The sequence below is a fragment of the Microcaecilia unicolor genome, chromosome 10 (genome assembly GCF_901765095.1).
Source record: "Microcaecilia unicolor chromosome 10, aMicUni1.1, whole genome shotgun sequence".
Lineage (NCBI taxonomy): Eukaryota > Metazoa > Chordata > Amphibia > Gymnophiona > Siphonopidae > Microcaecilia > Microcaecilia unicolor.
Genome location: NC_044040.1, coordinates 157,725,725 through 157,748,336, shown reverse-complemented (window position 1 = coordinate 157,748,336; position 22,612 = coordinate 157,725,725). Strand labels below are relative to the sequence as shown.

The 22,612-nt window shown below is 42.2% G+C and overlaps 1 protein-coding gene across 1 annotated transcript in view; it reads left to right on the top strand.

The window, feature by feature from the left end:
- The window catches only part of COPB2 (coatomer protein complex subunit beta 2), an 88,971-nt gene that overhangs the window by 22,923 nt on the left and 43,436 nt on the right, over window positions 1-22,612 (top strand). Inside the window, exons 4-9 of the mRNA XM_030216370.1 lie at window positions 1,328-1,454; window positions 6,278-6,426; window positions 7,160-7,306; window positions 16,465-16,564; window positions 20,838-20,980; window positions 21,798-21,997. Coding sequence (XP_030072230.1) covers window positions 1,328-1,454; window positions 6,278-6,426; window positions 7,160-7,306; window positions 16,465-16,564; window positions 20,838-20,980; window positions 21,798-21,997 — 866 coding nt within the window. The remainder of the gene's footprint in view (window positions 1-1,327; window positions 1,455-6,277; window positions 6,427-7,159; window positions 7,307-16,464; window positions 16,565-20,837; window positions 20,981-21,797; window positions 21,998-22,612) is intronic.

The following is a 22,612-nucleotide window of genomic DNA, read 5'->3' as shown; positions in this document are numbered from 1 at the left end:
GGGTACAGGAATGTAGGTAGTGGATATTAGAAGTCAGCCAAGGTTGGGGTTTTGTACGCCTTATAGGGCGGGTCATCAAAGGTGCAAGAGTGTCTAAGGCAGAGGATAGAGTATTGTTGTAAGAAGAAACAGCCTCGTTGACAGACGTGGATGGTGCCACAGTAGAGAGGAGGTTTGAAACATGGGAGGATAGAGATGAAGGGTCAATATCGTGAAGATTCCTAGATAAATTAGATAAGATAGGACGAGACTGGGAGGGAGGAGATTTAAGTGTGAAAGTTATAAGATGGTGATCAGAGAGGGGAAGAAGACTTTTCTGCAGCAGAACGGTCGGAGAGGACGTCGGCTGGCGGGGAGTGGGGTCTTCCGCCAGCAAAACCGAAGGTAGGCGGGGCGGGTTTGCCGGGAGGGGGGTCCCAACTGAAACCTACGGGGGCCCAGGCCCCCTCAGGCCCCACGTAGCTACGCCACTGCTCCAGACTAGTCTGCCTGTAGTAGCGTCACATCCTACCCCTCCATTGACCTTAGTCGCCATGTAGCAGGCTGATGGCTTTTACTGACTGCTAGTCATTTACTGTGTTACAGCTGCCTATTCCCACTGCTTGCAAGTCCTCCAGGTGGCTCTGACCAGCTTCCTTCTGTGGTGCTCTGCTGTCTGCCCTTACATACATGCAATTTTATTGAATTATGTGTGCGCTTATTAAATATTTATAAAATTTTGCACACTCTTAATCTTTTCTTTCCCTGGGATGTAATCATGGCCTTGCTGCGTTAAGTTAGTGTTTTACTTGTTTTCAGTCTTGTATTTTCAACTGAAGGAGAGCTCTGGAACGAGGGGGCTAGGCTTAGGAGTAATCTAAGAAAGTATTATTTCACAGAAAGGGTGGAGGGTGGCATGGAATGGCCTCCCAGTGGAGGTTGTGGAGTCAAAGACTGTGTTAGATTTTAAAAAGGCATGGGATAAGCATGTGTGATCACTTAGGGAAGAGAGAGTTAGGGGTTACAGACTGGATGGGCCATATGGCCTTTATCTGCCATCATGTTTCTTTGTTTGTATGTCTTTCTTGACTAGATCATAAACTCCAAGAAGCTGTCCATAAAGTGTCCTGGAGCAGTCATGTTAAAATGTTATGTATGTTTGCACTATGTTTAGTTTGTAGAGGAGAATCTGCAAAGCTTATATGACTCAGTTTTTTGCAAAGCCTCTGCCTTAGAAACACTTCATGCTGTTCTTTATGCTTTAATGGGTTTTTTTTTAACGTGATTTGATATTCAGAACTTTAGAATGATGCAAGATTTTGTATCATTGTTCTTTTTTTGTCTGTAGGATGATATGCAAATCAGAGTTTTCAATTACAACACTTTGGAAAGAGTTAACATGTTTGAAGCACACTCGGATTATATTCGCTGTATTGCTGTACATCCAACACAACCTTTCATTCTCACTAGTAGTGGTAAGAAACTTTTCTAAACATCAACTGCGGCACTATTGGATCATAGATCTATTGCATTGTTTTTTTTTAAATAGCAAGTACCCTCAAATTCCTGATAATTTGTCAAAGTACCCCCAATAGGAAGGGTGATACCAGTACTATATGATTTTGTTTGTTCCTGTCCACACTATTCCTTTCTGTCTATCACCCCTCTACCAATAAGCTTAACCACGTGATATTCTCCCTTTTACTTTTTGGCCGTCTTGAATCTTTTGCTTACCATGCTTGCACACCTGTCCTTCCACCACCACCCTTCTTTCTGCCCTTCCTCTCTTCTTCCTCTTCCTTACACCCCTTCCTTATGTCTATTCTCTTTTTATTCTCCCTTCTCATTTCTTTCCCTATCCTCTGTTAATCTCATCCATGATTTCTCCTCATCCCTCTCTCTCTCTTCTCCCTTGTCATTCCCACTTCCCTTTTCTCAATTCTCTTATACATCTTTTCAGGTCATGGGGTCTCTGAGCATTCACAGTACTGCCAATCCTCCTCGCTTTGTGTGCTTCAACTTTAAAACATGACATTTGACAATAGAGGGAGGAAATGGCCATGGTGACAAGCACCACTGTGCGTGCTCTGAGTCCTTGAGGCCCTTGCTGTTGACTGGAAGAACTGGAAAGGAACGAGCACTACATGTCTGTTAGTGATGCAGCAGATGCTCCCAGGGGAGGGGAAGTGGCTGTGGTCTTTTAGGCACAACATACTCCCTAGCACTAATTCAACTAACACTGTCCATCCCATTCGCAAACAACAACACCATTACCATCCTGCTAACATACTCCCTATCACGGCGCCACCTAACACTATTTACCCCATTCGCAGACAACAACACCACATCCACCCTACAAAACCACAAAACGATGATCAGGCAATCCACACCCCACCAAACAAACAATCACCAAATCCAAAGAAAAAACACCTACATACAGACAGCATCTTCAACACAGAAGGAAGAACCACAACAAACAGACACTAATTAAGGAACGACAACTAACAGAAATTCACACATCACCAAATGTAATAACCCCATACCAAAACATTCAAGTGGGCTACATCAACGCCAGATCCGCAGTTAATAAGACAACAACAATTACAGACTGGATCACGTCAGAAAACCTCGATCTTACTTTCATTCACGAAACCTGGATCCACAATCAAAAAGATCCCATAATCCTAGATTTATGCCCCCCAGGATACAAAATCACTCACCGTACCAGGAAGGGAAAGAGAGGTGGAGGTTTAGCACTAATCTATTGCTCCCACTTCACCACCGAAATCACAGCCGAATCTATAACAACCCAACTTGAAATAGCCTCAGTCAGAATCTCCAATAAATCCCTGTTTGATCACTTGAACTGCATCCTGTTCTACTGACCACCCGGTAACTGGAACGAATGCCAATCTCACTTTATGGACTTCATCTCAAACTCTTGCGTAACCAGCACAAACATACTAATACTAGGGGACATAAACTTGCACCTAGAAGACCCAAATTCTACCAACGCACGAGAATGTAAAGAATTCTTCCACTCTTGGGATCTCATATGACAACACATGCATGCTACCCACATCAAAGGACATACATTAGACCTGTTCTCACACAAACTGTCCGCAGACCACAACATACTAGTAACAGACATCAAATGGTCAGCAACACCTTGGACCGATCACTACAAACTAAACCTATCGCTAACTTGGCGGAAGAAGGAACCATACCGCACCCAAAAACCCACAACTTACAGCACAAGAGGCCAAATAGACCCAGCAGCATTCTGGCAAAAAATATACGAAAATGAATGGACAGCACGAACGAACTCCACACACTACCTCCCTGACTGGGAAGAAAAATGCAGAAGTGTACTAGACGATATAGCGCCCTTAAGAACAAGAACGACAAAAAGACAAAACTTGATCCCATGGTTCAATGACGAACTAAAAGAGCTTAAAACACAAACTAGAAGACTCGAAAGAGCATGGAGGAAAGTGAAAGATGAATACACACTCAACGCATGGAAACTAATACAGAGAAAATACAAATACACAATAACACAAACCAAAAGATCATACTATAAAACCAAAATAGGGCCAGACTACAAAGACGCGCATAAACTTTTTCAACTCATGAATAAACTACTAGACACCATACCAGTCACCACAACTAACACAGACAGTCCATCAGCAGAAAACCTTGCTAAATACTTCAATGAAAAAATTATAAAGCTCCTAACCACACTACCAACCAATACCACTGACCATGAAAATTTCATTGATTGTCTGGACCCAATCTCTGATGAATATCCAGTAGACCAAACCTGGACAAACTTCATGCTACTCACGGATGAAACCATCACCCAAGCGATCAACAGGTTCACCAAATCCCACTGCAAACTGGACATATGCCCTACCACCCTAATAAAATCTGCCCCCAACGCTTCATAACAGACCTCACAATGCACCTAAACTTTATGCTTCAACGTGGACTCTTCCCTAAAGATAAAGGAAATATACTACTCACCCCAATACCCAAGGATTCAAAGAAAAAAACAGATGACATAACCAACTACCGCCTGGTAGCATCGATTCCCCTAGCAACCAAACTAATGGAAAGCTTGGTAACCAAGCAACTCACCGACTACCAAAACAAATTCTCTGTACTACACGAATCACAATCAGGATTCTGTTCCAACCACAGCACCGAAACCATACTAATCACCCTCCTAGTCAAATTCAAACAAGCAATAGCAACCAGCAACAATGTACTCCTCCTACAATTCGACATGTCGAGCGTGTTCGATATGGTTAACCATAAAATACTATTAAACATCCTAGAATACTTCGGGATTGGAGGAAATGTACTTAACTGGTTCAAAAGCTTCCTGACCACAAGAACATACCAAGTAATATCCAAGTTGAACATATCTTCACCATGGAAACCAGAATGTGGAGTACCCCAAGGATCACCGCTCTCACCAACCTTGTTCAACCTAATGATGACACCTCTAGCCAAATCACTATCCAACCAAGGCCTAAATCCTTACATCTACGCAGATGATGTTACGATCTACATCCCATTCAAACATGATCTAACAGAAATCACAGAGGAAATCAACCACAGTTTCCAAATTATGAATTCATGGGCAGATGCATTTAAATTAAAACTCAACGGAGAAAAAAAACACAATGTCTCATCCTCTCATCACAATATAACATGAACAAACCCACCACTATAAACACCTCAGACTTCTCCCTTCCTGTCTCAGACAACCTGAAAATTCTCGGAGTAACAATTGACCGAAATCTCACACTAGAAAACCATGTGAAAAATACAACAAAGAAAATGTTCCACTCAATGTGGAAACTCAAAAGAATAAAACCTTTCTTCCCAAGAGAAGTATTCCACAGCTTGGTACAATCTATGGTGTTAAGCCACCTAGACTACTGCAACGCAATATATGCCAGATGCAAAGAGCAAATCATCAAAAAACTCCAGACTGCCCAAAACACAACAGCCAGACTCATATTCGCAAAAACAAAATTCGAAGGCGCCAAACCCCTAAGAGAGAAATTACACTGGCTCCCACTCAGGGAACGTATTGCATTTAAGATATGTACTATAGTTCACAAGATTATTCACGGCGAGGCCCCGGCCTACATGTCTGACCTCATAGACTTACCACCCAGGAATACAAAAAACTCATCATGCACATTCCTGAATCTCCACTACCCCAGCTGCAAAGGACTAAAATATAAATCAACAAATGCGTCAAGCTTCTCATACATATGTACACAACTATGGAATGTGCTACCATTTGCCACAAAAACAATGCATAACTTAACTAACTTCTGAAAATTACTAAAAATCAACCTGTTCAATAAGGCATACCACAATGACTTATCCTAAATTCCAGTCAACGAAACCTATACCAGAATGGGACATAACCTAACTTCCTACACCTGATTGCCTTAACAATGGTTACGAATGAACTTTAATGCTACAGCACTATATCTCTGATCCCTTGTAACGAACTGTTTATAATCTGCTTTCCTCTTACGGAATAATGTAAGCCACATTGAGCCCTCAAATAGGTGGAAAAATGTGGGATACAAATGCAATAAATAATTTTACCCGTTGTGGGCTAGATTCTATATACAGCGCCTGAAGATTCTGTTCGGAAAAAAATATTCCTAGGCTTCTGTATTCTGTAAAGTACACCTAAATTTTATAAAATAGGTTTAAATTTCCCCACATGGTATATAGAACAATGCCGAGTGCCTGTCCACGTGACCAAATGTAGTTGTGGCCATTTATGCTATGTTTTACGTGGCGTAAATACTGACACCTAAATTAGACGCAGAGTGAATGTGTTCTATAACCATGTGCATAGATTTTAGAAATCTCCATGCCCCGCCCGTGGCCATGCCCCCTTTTCAACTATGTGACTTAGAATTTAGGCGCACCACGTTACAGAATGCGCTTAGTGAGTTATTTGTGTAAATCTTAATGCCAATTAGTGCTGATAATTTCTTGTTAACATCCAATGAACAGCTCTGATTAGCTAGTTAACCAATTAAAGTTACGCACATTGTTATAGAAATTAAGGCACCATATATAGAATCCCGGGGGTGTATTTCCAACTGCTTTTTTTATTCCATGACACAGGTTTTTATTGTAGATTAAGATTTATTTATCATGCTGGAAGGGCATGTTTAACTGCATTAAAATAAATATAAATATCAAGGAAAGCAGGATAATATAATCAACTTTAAAATAATTGTCAATTTTTCAGATGACATGCTTATCAAGCTGTGGGACTGGGATAAGAAGTGGGCTTGTTCTCAGGTGTTTGAGGGACACACCCATTATGTTATGCAGATTGTCATAAACCCCAAGGATAACAACCAGTTCGCCAGTGCATCTCTGGACAGGACTATCAAGGTAGTGTACAAAACTTGACTTTTATTAGATATCAGTGGCATTTCAATTCATAGAATTTATTCTGTTATACTCCTTGAATATCTACAAGATCATGTCTATACATTTGCTGTTATGTTATTTTTTTAAGTCCCCCCCCCCCCAATATGGATAAAGGTTCACATCCAAGATGTGACATTTTCATCTTTTGGTGTTGGTGAGGGGGGGGGAGGGGAGAAGAGGAGTGTTGTATGAGCAATAATCTCAATACATCATCTGGATCCTTCTTCAAGCCCTCATCTATGTGTGGAAATCTCCTGGATATAGCCTCTGATCTGATTACCCAGCAGGTAGAATAAAAGCATTTTCTCATGTGCTTTCACAAAAGGTAGAATGCATTCAAGATGTTTGGGGAAAACTGGAAGCTTTTTTAGTACTTACACCTGTACTGTCTGTCTGTCTGTCAGTTACGTATGTACAGGGTGTAATTAGTGCTCTGTAGTGAAAATTTATAGTTTTGCAATGATTTGGCACTTTCAGGTCTTTGCCTCACAGGGTAAGATAATTACTGCTAGACTTTTTTATATTGAGCCCAAAAAATACATTGTTTTTAAGCATCCTAGGACTAAAACAGTATCCCTGGTATTGCAAATGTGTTTAAATCCAGTGGGAAATTGCAGAGTAAATACTGTTGTCAGTTTGCATACAAGATCAAGGTACTATATATATTTACAATTGAATGTGGATCCTCTTTCAGGTGTGGCAGCTTGGATCTTCTTCCCCCAACTTCACCTTAGAAGGCCATGAAAAAGGAGTGAACTGCATTGATTACTATAGTGGAGGTGACAAACCTTACCTCATTTCTGGAGCAGATGATCGCCTGGTTAAAATATGGGACTATCAGGTACAATCTGAACTCATTATATTCCTTGGAAGAAGTAGTTTGGCTGCATCTGCCTGAATAGTCTTTCCCAAAGAACCTGTAAATTAATTACTCATTTTTTCCAAATCCAAGCTCAAGCTGAGTTACAATCTCACAATCTCTTGTATTTATTTATTAATTAGGATTTATTTACCGCCTTGTTGAAGGAATTCACTTAAGGCGGTGTACAGTAAGAATAGATCAAACATGAGCAATAGGCAATTACAGCAATAAAAATATTCAAGTAACAATACAAAATATGGCATGGTATACTACTTGCAATGACAACACAATACGTAATAGAACATTATAATTGGTAGTGAAGGGTAAGGCAAAGTTGTAACATATAGAGGAGTAAGAAAATAGGAAGAATTTGACAGTAAAGTGACTTTTGTCTTCTCCCTTCTTTTTAGCTCTCAACCTGCAACATTTCCTTCCTTTCATTCAACTATCTCCATTCTGTCTGAGTACATCTCGCTGTCATCATGCCTCTCCTACTCTTCTCTGTACTCTCTTGCTCTTTCTCCTGCGCTCTGCTGGAGATATCAATCCCAATCCTGGTCCTCCACATCATCTCTCATCCTATTCATGCAGGTCACGCTGTGATCAATTTAATTTCTGTTCCTCTCCTCTCCCCTTCTTCTCTGCCTTTCTCATGTTCTCTGTGGCATGCCGACTCTGTTTTCACAACCTCTTTATCTCTCGTACTCTCCGTCTGCTTACCCTAACTGAGACTTGGCTTTGCCATGAAGACTTTGCTTCAGCTGCTGCCCTATGTCATGGAGGTTACCTTTCTCCCATACTCCTTGCCTGGTTGGCCGCGGAGGTGGTATTGGACCACTATTCTCAACCTTTTGTAGATTTCAACCTCTTCATCCACCTCAGTCTCACTGCTTTTCTTCCTTTGAAGTCCACTCCATTAGTTTATTCACTCCTTTACCTCTCTGAGTAGCCATCATTTATTGATCCCCTGATAAGTCCCTTTCTCACTGACTTTGACACTTTCTTGAACCTTCATCTCCTTCCCTCATTCATGGGGTTTTTAACATTAATGCTAATGATCCCTCTGACTCTTATGCTTCCCAGTTTCTCAATTTAACATCCTCTTTCAATCTTCAACAGTGCTCCACTACCCCTACTCACCAGAATGGCCACTGTCTTGATTTTATCTTCTTCTCCAACTGCTCACTCTCCTAGTATTGTGCCTCAGCTCTTTCCCTCTCTGACCATCATCTGATAACTTTCACATTTAAACATCCTCCTCCCCTGCCCCATCCAATCTCCACCAATACATTTAGGAATCTTCAGGCTATTGGCTCTTCTACTCTGCCCTCCAGTGTTTCAAACCTCTTCCCAACCACTACGTTATCCAAATCTGTCAATTAGGCTGTCTGTCCCTATAATACTATTCTCTCCTCTGCTCTGGATACTCTCGCTCCTCCCATTCCTCGTTTAGTAAGGCGTACCAAACTCCAGCCTTGGATGGCCTCTAGAACCCGCTACTTACGTTCCTGTGCTTGATCTGCCAAACGCCTTTGGCTGAAATCCAAGTCATGCGGACTTCATACATTTCAAATTCTTGCTGGCCTCCTTCCAGTCTGCTGTTTCACTTGCCAAACAGGACTTCTACATCCAGTTGTCAAACTCTCTTGGGTCAAACCCTCAGCGTCTCTTTGCCACACTGAACTCTCTCCTCAAAGTGCCTTCCTCTCCAACACCCTCTTCACTTTCTCCCCAGACTCTGGCTGAGTACTTTTATGATAAGGCTCACAAGATTAACCTTGAATTCTCAGCCAAGTCACCTCCACCTCTCCTTCCCTCACTCCATTCTCTTATTCCTCCTTAAAACGCCGTCCTCCTTTTCTTCCTTTTCTGAAATCACTAATGAAGAAACTGCACATTTTCTTTCCTACTCGAAACTAACCACCTGTTCCTTTTATTCTATTCCCACCCATCTACTTAGCACTATCTCTTCTACTGTCATCCCTTCTATCTGTCATATCCTCAGTCTTTCACTTTCCACTGCGACTGTTCCTGATGCCTTTAAACATGCCGTAGTTACACCACTCCTCAAAACACCTTCACTGGACCCAACCTTTCCTTCCAACTATCACCCCATCTCCCTCTTCAAATCCTATCCAAGATAATTGAACGAGCTGTTCACCGCCGTTGTCTGTACTTTCTTTCATCTCAAGCTATTCTTGATCCACTTCAATCTGGCTTTCCCTCTTTTCATTCAATTGAAACAATGCTAACTAAAGCCTATTCCTGGCCAGATCCGAAGGTCTCTATTCTATCCTCATTCTTCTCGATCTATCTGCTGCTTTTGACACTGTTGATCACCACCTGCTCCTTGATACGCTGTCCTCACTTGCAATTCAGGGATCTGTTCTTTCCTGGTTTTCTTCTTATCTCTCTCATCACACTTTTTAGTGTATACTCTGGTGTATCCTCCTCCACTTCTATTCCATTATCGGTTGGTGTACCTCATGGCTCTGACTTTGGACCTCTTCTCCATCTATACTTCTTTCCTTGGTGCTCCTCTCCACACCAGAACTTTTAGCAGGAATCCAGGCCCAAATATCAACCTGCCTGTCTGACATTGCTGCCTGGATGTCTCACCACCACCTGAAACTAAACATGACCACAACTGAGTTTCTTATCTTCCCCCTAAACCAACCTCTCCTCTTCCCCCATTCTGTATCTCCCTGTCTCATTAGCTCGTAACCTTGGGGTCATCTTTGAGTCCTCTCTCTTTCTCTGCACATATTCAACAGACTGCTAAAGCCTGTAGTTTCTTTCTCTATATTATCACCATAATTCGTCATTTTCTTTCTGAGCATACTACCAAAGCCCTTATCCACACACTTATCACCTCTCACTTAGACTACTGCAACTAGCTTCTCACAGGTCTCCCACTTAACTATCTCTCTCCCCTTCAATCTGTTCAAAATTCTGCTGCACAGCTTATGTTCCGCCAGTATCGCTATGCTCATATTAACCCTCTCTTCAAGTCACTTAATTGGCTCCCTATCCGTTTCCGCATACAATTCAAACTCCTCTTACTGACTTACAAGTTCATTCACTGTGCAGCTCCTCGGTTCCTCTCCATCCTTATCGCTCCCTACACTCCTCTCCAGGAACTCCGTTCTTTTGGGTAAATCTCTCTTATCTGTACCCTTCTCCACTACCAACTCCAGACTCCGTTCCTTTTATTTTGCTGGAATATGCCTAGAATAGACTTCCTGAGCTAGTACGTCAAGCTCCATCTCTGGCTGTCTTCATATCTAAGCTAAAAACCCACCTTTTTGATGCTGCTTTGAACTCCTAACCCCTATTCACTTGTTCAGTACCCATGTCTGTTTTATCTTTCCCACCTTAGTATTTCCCTTATCTCTTATTTGTCCAGTTTGTTTGTTCTGATTAGATTGTAAGCTCTGTCGAGCAGGGATTGTCTCTTCATATTCAAGCTTACAGCTGGTAGCACTATAAAAATGATGATTAGTAGTAGTTACAAGTAGGCACACAACTTATTTCTCATTCTATGGGCTTAAGTCTAAGTTGTACTTAAAGCAGTGTAAAGTAAAAATCATACTTGTATAGAAGCTTAAATGGAGCAAGTATCTTGAGTTATATTTTTGGTGTCATAAGGGTGTAGTTATTAATGCAGACTACCGTTAAAAAATGCTATTTTACTGTTAACCCTTATTATTAGTAAGTAGATCTTGTTGCGTAAAATAGCACGAGTTGGTGATAAAATAATGTGCCTTAATAGTAGCACTTGTTAATAACTATGCCCTTTAGTGGTCTCCAAGAGGATGTATGTTACTTTCCCAGCAATACTGTTCAGATTGCATATTTCCAAAAAGGTTCCTTAATAGACCCCACAAGTGTTAGAGGGCATTTAAGCTTGGGACACTTAGATGCATGCCTCAAGATGTAGGCAAATGATTTAGATTATATGAAAAACATCATTGAATTATTGAGAGAGAAATTGTGAAATTACAATGTGTAGGCTTAATGGGGGGTCCAGAAACTAAGGTTTTGAAATAATTTTTAGAGCACTACTTTTGCCTTACTATTTTATGACTATAGGACATTAAAATACTTTAAATATATTCCCAGGGCAGCTTGGATTGAGATTCTCACGTAATGGAGTTTTTTTTTTTACATTGTGGCTTTTTGCCTGAAATTTAGAAGGTGCTGATAGAAATATTTTATGATGCTGAACATTATTTCCTGCCTTACTTTAAACTCGAATGAAGCTCTTCAACTAGAATACAATAAGTGTGTGTGGTTTTTTTTTTTTTGTGTGTGTGTGGGTTTTTTTTTTTAACATTTACTGCTCTCTTAACAGCAAACTAACTTGTGTTAAGTACAAAGGCTGTGTAGTATGGGGGTGTGCTGAGAATGTCCTCTTCCATTACCTAGCTTCCCACTATTCCAGAACCTACGGGATAGTTGTGTCCATCAACCAGCAGGTGGAGATAGAGAACTAACAACTGAGCTGTAACTTATCTCTCTTGGCATCCAGTCCAGCTCCTCTGTATTTTCTATCTACAGCAGGTGGATGGACACACTTTTTTAGCCTCTGGTTTTGAGTGCCTTACTACTAGACCAGTTGGTGAACAGGCTTGAGTCTGCAGAGTCACATCTGGAGGTCTTAAGATCATCCTGACTCACTGCTTGGGACACATTGTGCTGTGCTTGTGACAGGATGAATAACTACTCCCATAGAGGTGATTAAGCAGTGTGCCCGTTGTGGGGCCTGCCGGCTGGTGTCTGGGCATTGCAGTGCGTGCAACCAGGAATCCTGTGGGACATGGAGGAAATGGTTGATGGCAGCATATCTTCAGATTTGAGGCAGTACATCTTCATATTCAAGGCAGTATCTGAATATGCCATAGTCATTGGGCTCTGCAGGAGGGCCGGTGCACAGTTCGATGCAGGTGTTGTGAGTGCAGACTTTCTCCCTTCTCTGCTTAGATCTCGCACATCCTAGTGTTTCTCCAGGCAGAAAGGATTGGCATTGTGTTTTCTGAAAGTTCAGGTTGCGGCTTTGGCCTGTTTCAGGAGCTGACTTCAGAAGACGTCTCTTGTAGCTCACCCAGATATCGTTTGGTTCTTGTGGGCGTGGGCCACTTGTAGCCTCCCTTTTCTTACGCCATGTCCAGAGTAAAACCTTAATTAGTCCTTGGGGCTCCTCAGAAGCCTCCCTTTGAGCCACTCCGAAAGGCTTCGTTGAAAGATCTTACGCTAAAGACAGCGTTTTTGGAGACTGTTTGAGCATGTAGGGTTTCAGAGCTTCAGGCTCTCTTGCTGGGATCCCTTTCTTTGCATTTCGGAGGCAGGGGTCTCCCTGTGCACTGTTCCTTCCTTTCTTCTGAAAGTGGTTTTAGCATTTTATTGCAGCCAATTTGTAGAACTTCTGTCCTTTTCGCAGAGAGGACAAAGAGTCTCTGTATTCTTCTTTAAAACTTCTCGATGTGCATAGAGTCCTCATTAGATATCTGGAAGTCATGAATAAGTTCTGCAAATCAGACAGACTGCTTTTGTTTTTTTGGTAAACAAAGGCTTTGCCTCATGGCTTCCAAGCCTACTGTTGCTAAATGGCTGAAGGAGACTATTATGTCAACTTATTTGCTTGCAGGGAAGCAGGCTTCTCAGGGCTTGCGGGCTTATTCTACAAGTCGTACAGCGCCATCCTGGGTGGAGACTACTGTACTGTCTCTGGCAGATATTTGCAAATCGATACTGCATACCCTTGCCAAGCACGACAGGGTAGACATTGCGGCACACTCAGAAGCCAGTTATGGAGCTTTGGCCCTTAGGGTGGCAGCATCAGGATCTCGCCCACTCTAGGGATTGGAATAGTGGGAAGCTATGAAATGGAAGGAGAAATTAGGTCTTGCCTAATAATTTTCTTTCCATTAGTCTTTATCACTATTCCAGCGGGCCCACCTGAGGTTTCTGAGATTTTTAGCCGGTGCGAAGTATTGGGTCAAATAATGACCGTCACCTTGCATAGTGCTTCCTACATATCTCTTGTTCTCTACAAGTTGTCTAGAGATGAGAGAGGTCCACACATGTTTGCTCATCTGGTTAGTTTTAGGTTTATTTATTTATTTATAGCATTTATATCCCACATTTTCCCACCCGCGGGCAGGCCCAATGTGGCTTACAACAGTAAAGGGCTGAAAAGGCATACATTAATTTGGCATAAACAATCAAGTGCATGGAAGTAGGAGTGATCAGTAAGTAGTTACAGAGAAGGGGAAGGGGTAAGAAAGTGGAGGATGTCATTAAGATAGATACAGTTCAACAGTTAGGGATGCAACGGCGGGACTTTAGCGTAAGCTATTCTAAATAAGGTGGTCTTGAGTGCTTTTCTGAAGGTCAGATGATCGGGAGTAGTTTTTACAGATTTAGGTAATCCATTCCACAAATGAGCACCAACATAGGGGAAGGTGGATGCATAACTGGCTTTATACTTGAGGACAGAACACGTAGGGTAATGGAGAGTTAAGTACGAATGAGATGATCTGTCAGAGTTCCTAGGTGGTAAGTTGATAAGGTTATCCATATAAGCTGGAGCTTCTCCGTAGAGGATTTTATGTACCAGGGTGCAAACTTTAAAAGTGACCTGGTCTTTAACGGGTAGCCAATGTAGGCTAGCAGGTTGTTTAAGGTTGTTGTGTTTATTTTGAATTTCTCTTTACTGCTTGTCTACATAAATGCTGAGGAGCTGACCGGATGTCAAGAGAGGTATATAACAGCTCAGTTTTCTATCTCCACCTGCTGGTTGATGGACGCAATTATCCCACAGGTTCTGGAATAGTGGGAAAGACTAATGGAAAGAAAATTATCAGGTAAGACCTAATTTCTCTTGATGTTACCCAGGACTGTCCCGAATGCTGTGCGAGCAGTGCGGCCACACAGGACGTAAGGGAGACAGGGTGTAAAAATTGTTGCCTGTCCATTGTCTCTCATGCAGTGAGCAAAGTGGGGGCTGTAGGGGGCATCTCACAAGGTGCAGTGCTGGCTTGAGACACTTCTGCAATTACAGCATAAAAGTTCTTTACTTAGCATTATGATTATTCTCAATCAGCACAGATGCACTTACTGTCTCCTTTTGCTAACTGTATATGTGGCAGTTTGCAGTAAATAACTTGCTGAGTTCCCACCCCAAAGATATCATGTAGTTAACACAGGAATTAGAGTGCACTGTCAAGCCAGTATGGTAACAGCTAATCATTTTTGTGTGCTAATTTGCACATTAATTGCGTGGCACACTTTTTAGTAGAAGGGCCCATGAAACCTTTGTTGTTTCTGCTTACTTTCATTTCCTCCAGAACACTTTTTAAATCAGTTTTAACTTACCAGACTCTGAAAGTTTTAACATTGATTTCAATATGAAGAAAAACTAGGAAACTATAGATTCGTAGTATTATATAAAACATGTTAGAAATAAATCTTATATAATAATTTGCACCTCCGTCTGGATGTCTGGGTTTGTAACACACTTCCCATTGGTTCGCCCTGGCGATGACGTCAGAGGGCGGATCAGTGAAAGGGAAGCCAGCACCAGCCAGCCACAGAACGTTGGAGGTGAGTAGAGAATCGCCCCCCTCCCTCCTCCCCTGTCCTCCCTCTGAGTTCCATGTCCCCCTACCTCTCTCCCTCTCCTTCCCTTCGAGTTGCAGGACGTCCCCCTCCCCTTCGAGTTGCAGGCCCCCCTCCTTCCCTCTCCTCCCCTCCAAGTTACATGCCCCCGTGCCTCCCTAACCTCTCTCTCCCCTCCGAGTGCAAGCACGACCTGTCCTCCGCCTGGCCCTCACCTTCCTACGTGCCGGCTGTAATTTAAAAATTCTTACCTCGTGGTCCGGCGTCAGCAGTGAAAGCGAGCGGCGCTTCAGCCTGCCTTCCCATCTGTCTCAGCTCTGCCTCTGGTCCTGCCCTCATTTCCTGTTTCTGGAAGGGCGGGACCAGAGGCAGAGCTGAGACAGATGGTAAGGCAGGCTGAAGCGCCGCTCGCCTTCACTACTGACACCGGATCCCGAGGTAAGAATTTTTAAATTACAGCCGACACTTAGGAAGGCGAGGGCCAGGCGGAGGAGAGGTTGTGCTTGCACTCGGAGAGGTGAGAGAGAGAGGGAGGAAGGCGCGGGGTCTGGAACTCGCAGGAGAGGGGGGGCATGGAACTCGGAGGGGAGGAGAAGGAGGGAGGGGGCCGGTCCTGGAATTTGAAAGGGAGGGGGTCGGTCCTGGAACTCGAAGGGAAGAGTGAGGGAGGGGGCCGGTCCTGGAACTCGAAGGGGAGGGGGGGGCGGTCCTGGAACTCAAAGGGGAGGGAGGGAGGGGGCTGGAACTCGGAAGAGAGGGAGGGAGGGGGGTGTGGAACCTTCCTAGCACCTGTTCATTTGTCAGAATCGGGCCTCTTTTACTAGTTACATATAATACTAAATTACAGTGTATTGGAAAATATGCTAATCTATATCAGGTTGAACATTTCTGGGTGCAAATCGCCCAAATGTTTAAAAATTGGTGCCTGTTGCAGGTCTAGGTTCGAACTAGAAGAGAAATGCATTTTTTAGCCCTTGTTCCTAAACATGTTTGACTACTGCCTACGTTTTCTAAATATTTTTCCACCTCTATATATCATGACCAGATCCCTTTGTCTTCAAAATATAGTTTGCTGAGATGGGTAAAATTTTGCATTCCTTTAGCGTCTCCTCTGTTTGTTTAGAATCCAAATATGGTTTAATCCGTAGTTTTAAGCAAGGAATCGTCACCTACTAAAGAAATGAAATATTGCTGAAGACTTTCTAGGGCTTGTTATTTCAAATTGTGTTCATATTGATTTTTGTGGCACAATAAGGTCAAATGCCTAGTTGAATTTCATGTGAAATATGATTATATGGTGGGGAAAAAAACAGTATAGCAATGTGTCTTCTCCATGACGCCTTGAGATAGCTAGGTTTTTGACATTAGATACGTTTTGCCACAGGTCAGGTACCTGAGCATGTGTAGTCATTGGGATGTGTGATGCTGCATCAATACAACTTATTTCTGATTTTTATCATCCGTTTTTAATTTTTGTGTGAAAGGGTTATTTGTAAAAGCAGTTCCTTTCTTTTCAGAATAAAACTTGTGTTCAGACCCTGGAAGGACATGCACAGAATGTATCCTGTGTCAGTTTCCATCCCGAGTTGCCTATCATTATTACAGGCTCTGAAGATGGTAATGTTCCTTTCTTATGCATAATGTATTATGTGGGAGGCAGCCAGTATGTGGAGTTAGTCTTTCACACTAGAATCAACCAGAACAGTATATTGTATTTATTATTGCATCCATAGCAATTTTAGAGTACAAGCATACGTTTCCCCTCTTTTCGCTAACATCATTGCAACATAGGAGGGCCAGAAAGCAAGTAGGTTGATATTCTGAGGTATCCAGCTGGCACAGCTGCATCATTGTTCAACTATAAATAGAGTTACACATTGCAGACTAATTACAAAATTAGTAAGGGACCCTTTTTCTAAAGTACCATAAACTTTGCAGTTACCACATTGTAACTGCTCAAAGTACCACACGATAACTGCAGAGCCTCTGCATTAACTGTTAGGGGTAGGCCCAGCATCTTCTCATGCAGTTAAAACAGAGAAAATATATTTAGGGGGCAGTTCTATAACTGAGTGCCACAATTTAGACACCTGGATGCCACATGCTGAGTGCTAATTCTATAACAGCAGCTGAGCACCAAGATTCCATTGTAGAATAAATCCGCATCAATACTTCTACATTTAGGCGGACCCATTTATATCTTGTCAGTAGCTTGTAAATTTTGACACCGACCATGCTGCTCCCTGTGAAGACCCCCCCCCCCCCCCCCTCCGCGTTTACTTGCTAAGTGAATTTTGTTAGTCATTTATAGAGTAGCCGTCAGGAATCACTTAAGTGCATAAGTGTACATTTAAGTGTATAAGTGCTAGTATTCTATAAATTTATGCATGCAATTGGCACTAGAGAGCTGCTTGTGAATGGGAATTATGGGAATGTATGGAAGAAGTTGCCACAGGGTTCCTGCAGGGATAGAAGAAGTTGCCATGGGATTCCAGTCAAAATGTCTTGGGACTCCAGAATGAGGCAGTTGGAGCTCTAGAATGCGGCTTGGAATGCTAAGAGAGGCAGCTGGAACACCAGACTGAGGCTTGGAACACCCATTGGTTAACTACATAACATAGTAACATAGTAGATGACGGCAGAAAAAGACCTGCTACTACTATTACTACTACTACTTAACATTTCTAGAGCGCTACTAGGGTTACGCAGCGCTGTACAATTTAACAAAGAGAGACAGTCCCTGCTCAAAGAGCTTACAATCTAATAGACAAGTGAACGGTCGGTCCGATAGGGGCAGTCAAATTGGGGCAGTCTGGATTCACTGAACGGTAAGGGTTAGGTGCCGAACGCAGCATTGAAGAGGTGGGCTTTAAGCAAAGACTTGAAGACGGGCAGGGAGGGGGCTTGGCGTAAGGCTTCAGGAAGGTTGTTCCAAGCATAGGGTGAGGCGAGGCAGAATGAGCGGAGCCTGGAGTTGGCGGTGGTGGAGAAGGGTACTGAGAGGAGGGATTTATCCTGTGAACGGAGGTTACGGGCGGGAACGTAAGGGGAAATGAGGGTAGAGAGGTAGTGAGGGGCAGCAGACTGAGTGCATTTGTAGGTAAGAAGGAGAAGCTTGAATTGAATGCGGTATCCGATCGGAAGCCAGTGAAGTGACCGAGGAGAGGGGTGATATGAGTATATCGGTTCTGGCGGAATATGAGACGTGCAGCAGAGTTCTGAACAGACTGAAGGGGGGATAGATGGCTAAGTGGGAGGCCGGTGAGGAGTAAGTTGCAGTAGTCCAGGCGAGAGGTAATGAGAGCGTGGACGAGAGTTCGGGTGGTGTGTTCAGAGAGGAAAGGGCGAATTTTGCTGATGTTAAAGAGGAAGAAGCGACAGGTCTTGGCTATCTGCTGGATATGCGCAGAGAAGGAGAGAGAGGAGTCAAAGATGACTCCGAGGTTGCGGGCAGATGAGACGGGGAGGATGAGGGTGTTATCAACTGAGATAGAAAGTGGAGGAAGAGGAGAATACTGTCCAAAAAACAATGAGAGGCTGTTGGGGTTCGGAAGAAACAGAGGGCTGCGAATGAGCAAATAATGCTGTTGACTCGTGCAGATATGGATTGGGATGGAGAAAATTAATTGTGGGGATGGAATGGATCTTAGCGGATGCAGGTGGGTATGGCTTACATTCCACTGGGGATGGGTAAAAATTTCTGTCCCCATGCAACTCTCTAATCATGTAAATGTATGTACCATATTATAGAATGAGGGGGTTTGGGGGCAATTCTATAACAGGGTGCCTACTGTCACTTTGAGATAAGTGGCAGCAAAACACCTAAATGCTATTCCATAAGGGCGTACATAAGTGGCATAGAACGTATATTCCAAAGTGAGGCATATACATGGGTGGGTCCATGGGAGGGGCATGGGCAGGGCTGCCACTTATGTACTTGCTACTTTCAGAATACTGTAGGTTACGTGTACCCTTGCTGTATTTGTGTGTCCACAGCTGCATCGTCTATGGCTAGCTTAACTTATGAGTGCCTAAATGTAAGGTGCATCAATACCAGAATATGCTAGTATTCTGTAACGGCATCTGGGTACCCAGTTACCGTTATAAAATAGGCTCTCACCATGCGGCATCGGGGCACCTATAACGAGGCGTCCACTTATAGAATTGCCCCATCAGCACACATTACATGCATCATTAATAACATGGATACACTTGTTGCCCCCCTGTGAAGTGGCATTAAGTGATAACCATTATCTGCTGTGGTAACAGTATGCTACAATTTACTATGCAAGGTGCAGTTCCTGCTCATTCCACATTATGCAGTTAACATAGAAATTAGAACACACTAAGCGTCAAGGCACTGTGGTAACTGTGACATGCTAATTTTATTTATTAGTCTGTTAGCTGCTTCTCCCAATAACGCTTCAAAGTGGTTCACAGCTTGTGATGGGGGTGCTTAGCTATGTTTTTCAAAATTTGGCGGCACTATGTTGTTATTGCTCAGCTTGCTCTATACTTGTTCTGATGGTTTAATAAACAAAATTTAAAAAACAAATTGTGGTTTAATAAACAAGTAAAATTTAAAAAACAAATTGTGGTTCACAGCACCATTTAAAAACATGAAATTAAAATAACAGGTAACAATATGAGCAATCAGTATATAAGTACCGTAAACTGGACTTACAAAGCTTTCAGAAAGGAAGTAGCATCTCAGACAGCTTGATTTTTCAAAGGAAGACTATTCCAAACATTAAGGCCTATTCAAGAAAACTCGTTATGAGATTGCTGTCAGCCTCACACTACTAGGAACTACCAAACAGTCTTGCTGTGCAGGGCCTAATGCCCTACTAGGGACATACTGACATACCAGTCAGCAAGATATAACAGTACCCTATCCTGGATAATCTTATAAATTCAGTTTCCAAATATAGTCCTAGGTAATGAATATTCCATAAATATTTAAAGAAGCTTGTGCAGGTCAAGGAAAGGAGACCAACCAGACTCCCCAACTCTTTGGCTTAGCGCATAGTTTGGAAATAATTTTATTTCCTTGTTTGTCAGGTTTATGCATTAATAGTCGTTGTCTTCTTTTTTTTTTTTTTTTTAATTACCCTATATACTCTAATATAAGCGTACACGAATATAAGCTGATATAACATCTTTCCCCTAAAAAAAGAAGGAAACGTGTTAATTCAGATATAGGGGTGTATATTAAAGTATTCCTCTCCCATAGTGAAAGCATTTCTGTCCCTCTTCCCTGTCCCCCCTCCTCCTCCCATAGTGACTGGCATTTCTCTCCCTCTTCTAGTTTCTTCCCTCCCGCATTGACTGATCTATTTTCCTTCCCCCATGGCCCCCACGCATTTCTTTTACTTGAAGTAAGCTTGGATTCTGACCACTGACATGGAAGTAACTGCAAACAGGGCTGGTCCGGGAACTTGAGCACCTGCACATGCTCAAGGCTCCTTACCGGCTCTGCTTGCAGTTAACTTCCATGTCAGCATCAGTGTCGGCATCAGCAGTCTGGGTCTAGGCTTACTGGTAAGAGCAAATGCTGGTCACCACATGTTTGGGGGGGGGGGGGGGGAGTGAGAGACGTTCCGACTCGACTGTAAGCCAAGACCCCAATTTTTGGTCGTCTTTTTTTTTTTTGGGGGGGGGGGGGGGGTCAAAATCTCAGCTTATGGTCGAGTATATACGGTAGTCTCTTGCATCTTTTTACTATTCAAATTTATGGCTTCATTACTATTAAATCATTTTTTGGGTCATTTGCTAACAGCACAAGCTAATGCTTTATGGACCATATCTTGTTGATAAACAATTCATTCCAGTATTTAAAGGTTTATAACATTTGAATGTCAGTGTGATCATAAGGACATTTTATTTTCAGGTACTGTCCGTATTTGGCATTCCAGTACGTATCGACTGGAAAGTACACTGAATTACGGCATGGAACGAGTATGGTGTGTGGCCAGTTTGAGGGGATCCAATAATGTGGCTCTGGGATATGATGAAGGCAGCATCATTGTTAAGGTGTGTAGTTCTTTTCTCAAACCTGTTATCAGATGGGCAGGTGCTCTGCAGACCAATTTTTCAAGGACATGATTTTCTGTCCTAGTCCCTAAAGGTTTAGGTACCTAAAGTTCAGCGACATTTCAGCCTAAATAAGATGCCTGAGTTAGTGTGAAAATGTGTCTTAACTTTTGTGTCTAATTTTAGACCTGCTACTGGGTGTGCTGAGTGCCTAGCTTTCCCTTACGTGCCCCTGACACCTTTATCTGCCCAGGTGCTCAGCAGAGAAAAAGTATTCATTTTATGCTGATCATTGTATTTAGGCACCTAGATCTTTTGAACATCGACAATTAGAGTTGCTGGGACCTGACTGTGATCCTTAGGCAGTAAGTCACAGCTCTATGGGAAGAGGGAGAAAGGAAAATGGTGTAGGATTATGAATTGAAATATGCCCTTGGAGTTTTAATTTACATCTAGGTACATAAAGAGACAATATGGGAAACTTTGTCATGTGGATGAGGACAGGGTTAGTTTATTGAGACAGAAATCTAGCATGCAGTATTTACTATTGGACATGGAGCATTCTATGTATGTAAAAAAAAATTCCGAAGGAGAATTTATTTTGATTTACTCGTCCAATCTTGTGTCTTCCTGAATAAAATGGTAGGGAACAAATTAAAACATCATCTTTCATAGAAGTGGTGTGATCTTGCTTCGCAGTTTTAATATTAATTGACAAGGTAGATGGTGGTTATTCAGGATTCTTCTATGTAATGTAATGCATTAGTTTTCTGACCTTTTGTTCTGCAGCTGACAGATTTATGTGTCTGTTTCATAGCTTGGTCGAGAAGAACCTGCTATGTCCATGGATAGTAATGGAAAGATAATTTGGGCTAAACATTCTGAAGTTCAGCAGGCAAACCTAAAAGCAATGGGAGATGCCGAAATCAAGGATGGAGAAAGACTGCCTTTGGCTGTGAAGGATATGGGAAGCTGTGAGATATATCCTCAGACCATTCAGCACAACCCAAATGGACGGTAATAAGATGTTAGAAAATCCAAGTTGTACTTGGACAGTTACTGTCATATAATTTCTAGATATAGTGAACTGTGAGAAAAGGACACTAATGATAAAAAATTTGTTGGCTAAGAGTTTGTCCAAATTAACAGTAATTGCTGCATGCATATAATAGTGTGGAAATCCTATATCGCAGTAGTAAATTCATTATTATTCACTGTTATATTGTGGTTTGCCTTTTCCCCAAAGGCTACAAAGGGAAGAATTATAAATAGATAAATAATTACAAAATGTTTAAAACTTAAATAACGATCATCATAAAAATTCTCTAAAGGTGACATCAGACAGCCATTCTTTACCTTGTTTCCCAAATGTGGTGATGTTTGTGGTCTGCGATCAGTTGGGCCTTGTCTTATGTCCGAACTCCTCTGTCTTTGATTCTGGATATACCTACTATCGTTGCTTGCATGCTTTTCATCTTTGGAACATTTTGCTATCCAGATATGAAACCTGAAATCCATAGATCCATATTCCTATTTTTACTGTGAAATGTTTAAAAAAAAAAAAAAGATACATAAGTACCCTGAGAATATCAGCTAATTTTTCTCTCTAAGTTGTTGAAGCTCTGTTTCTAG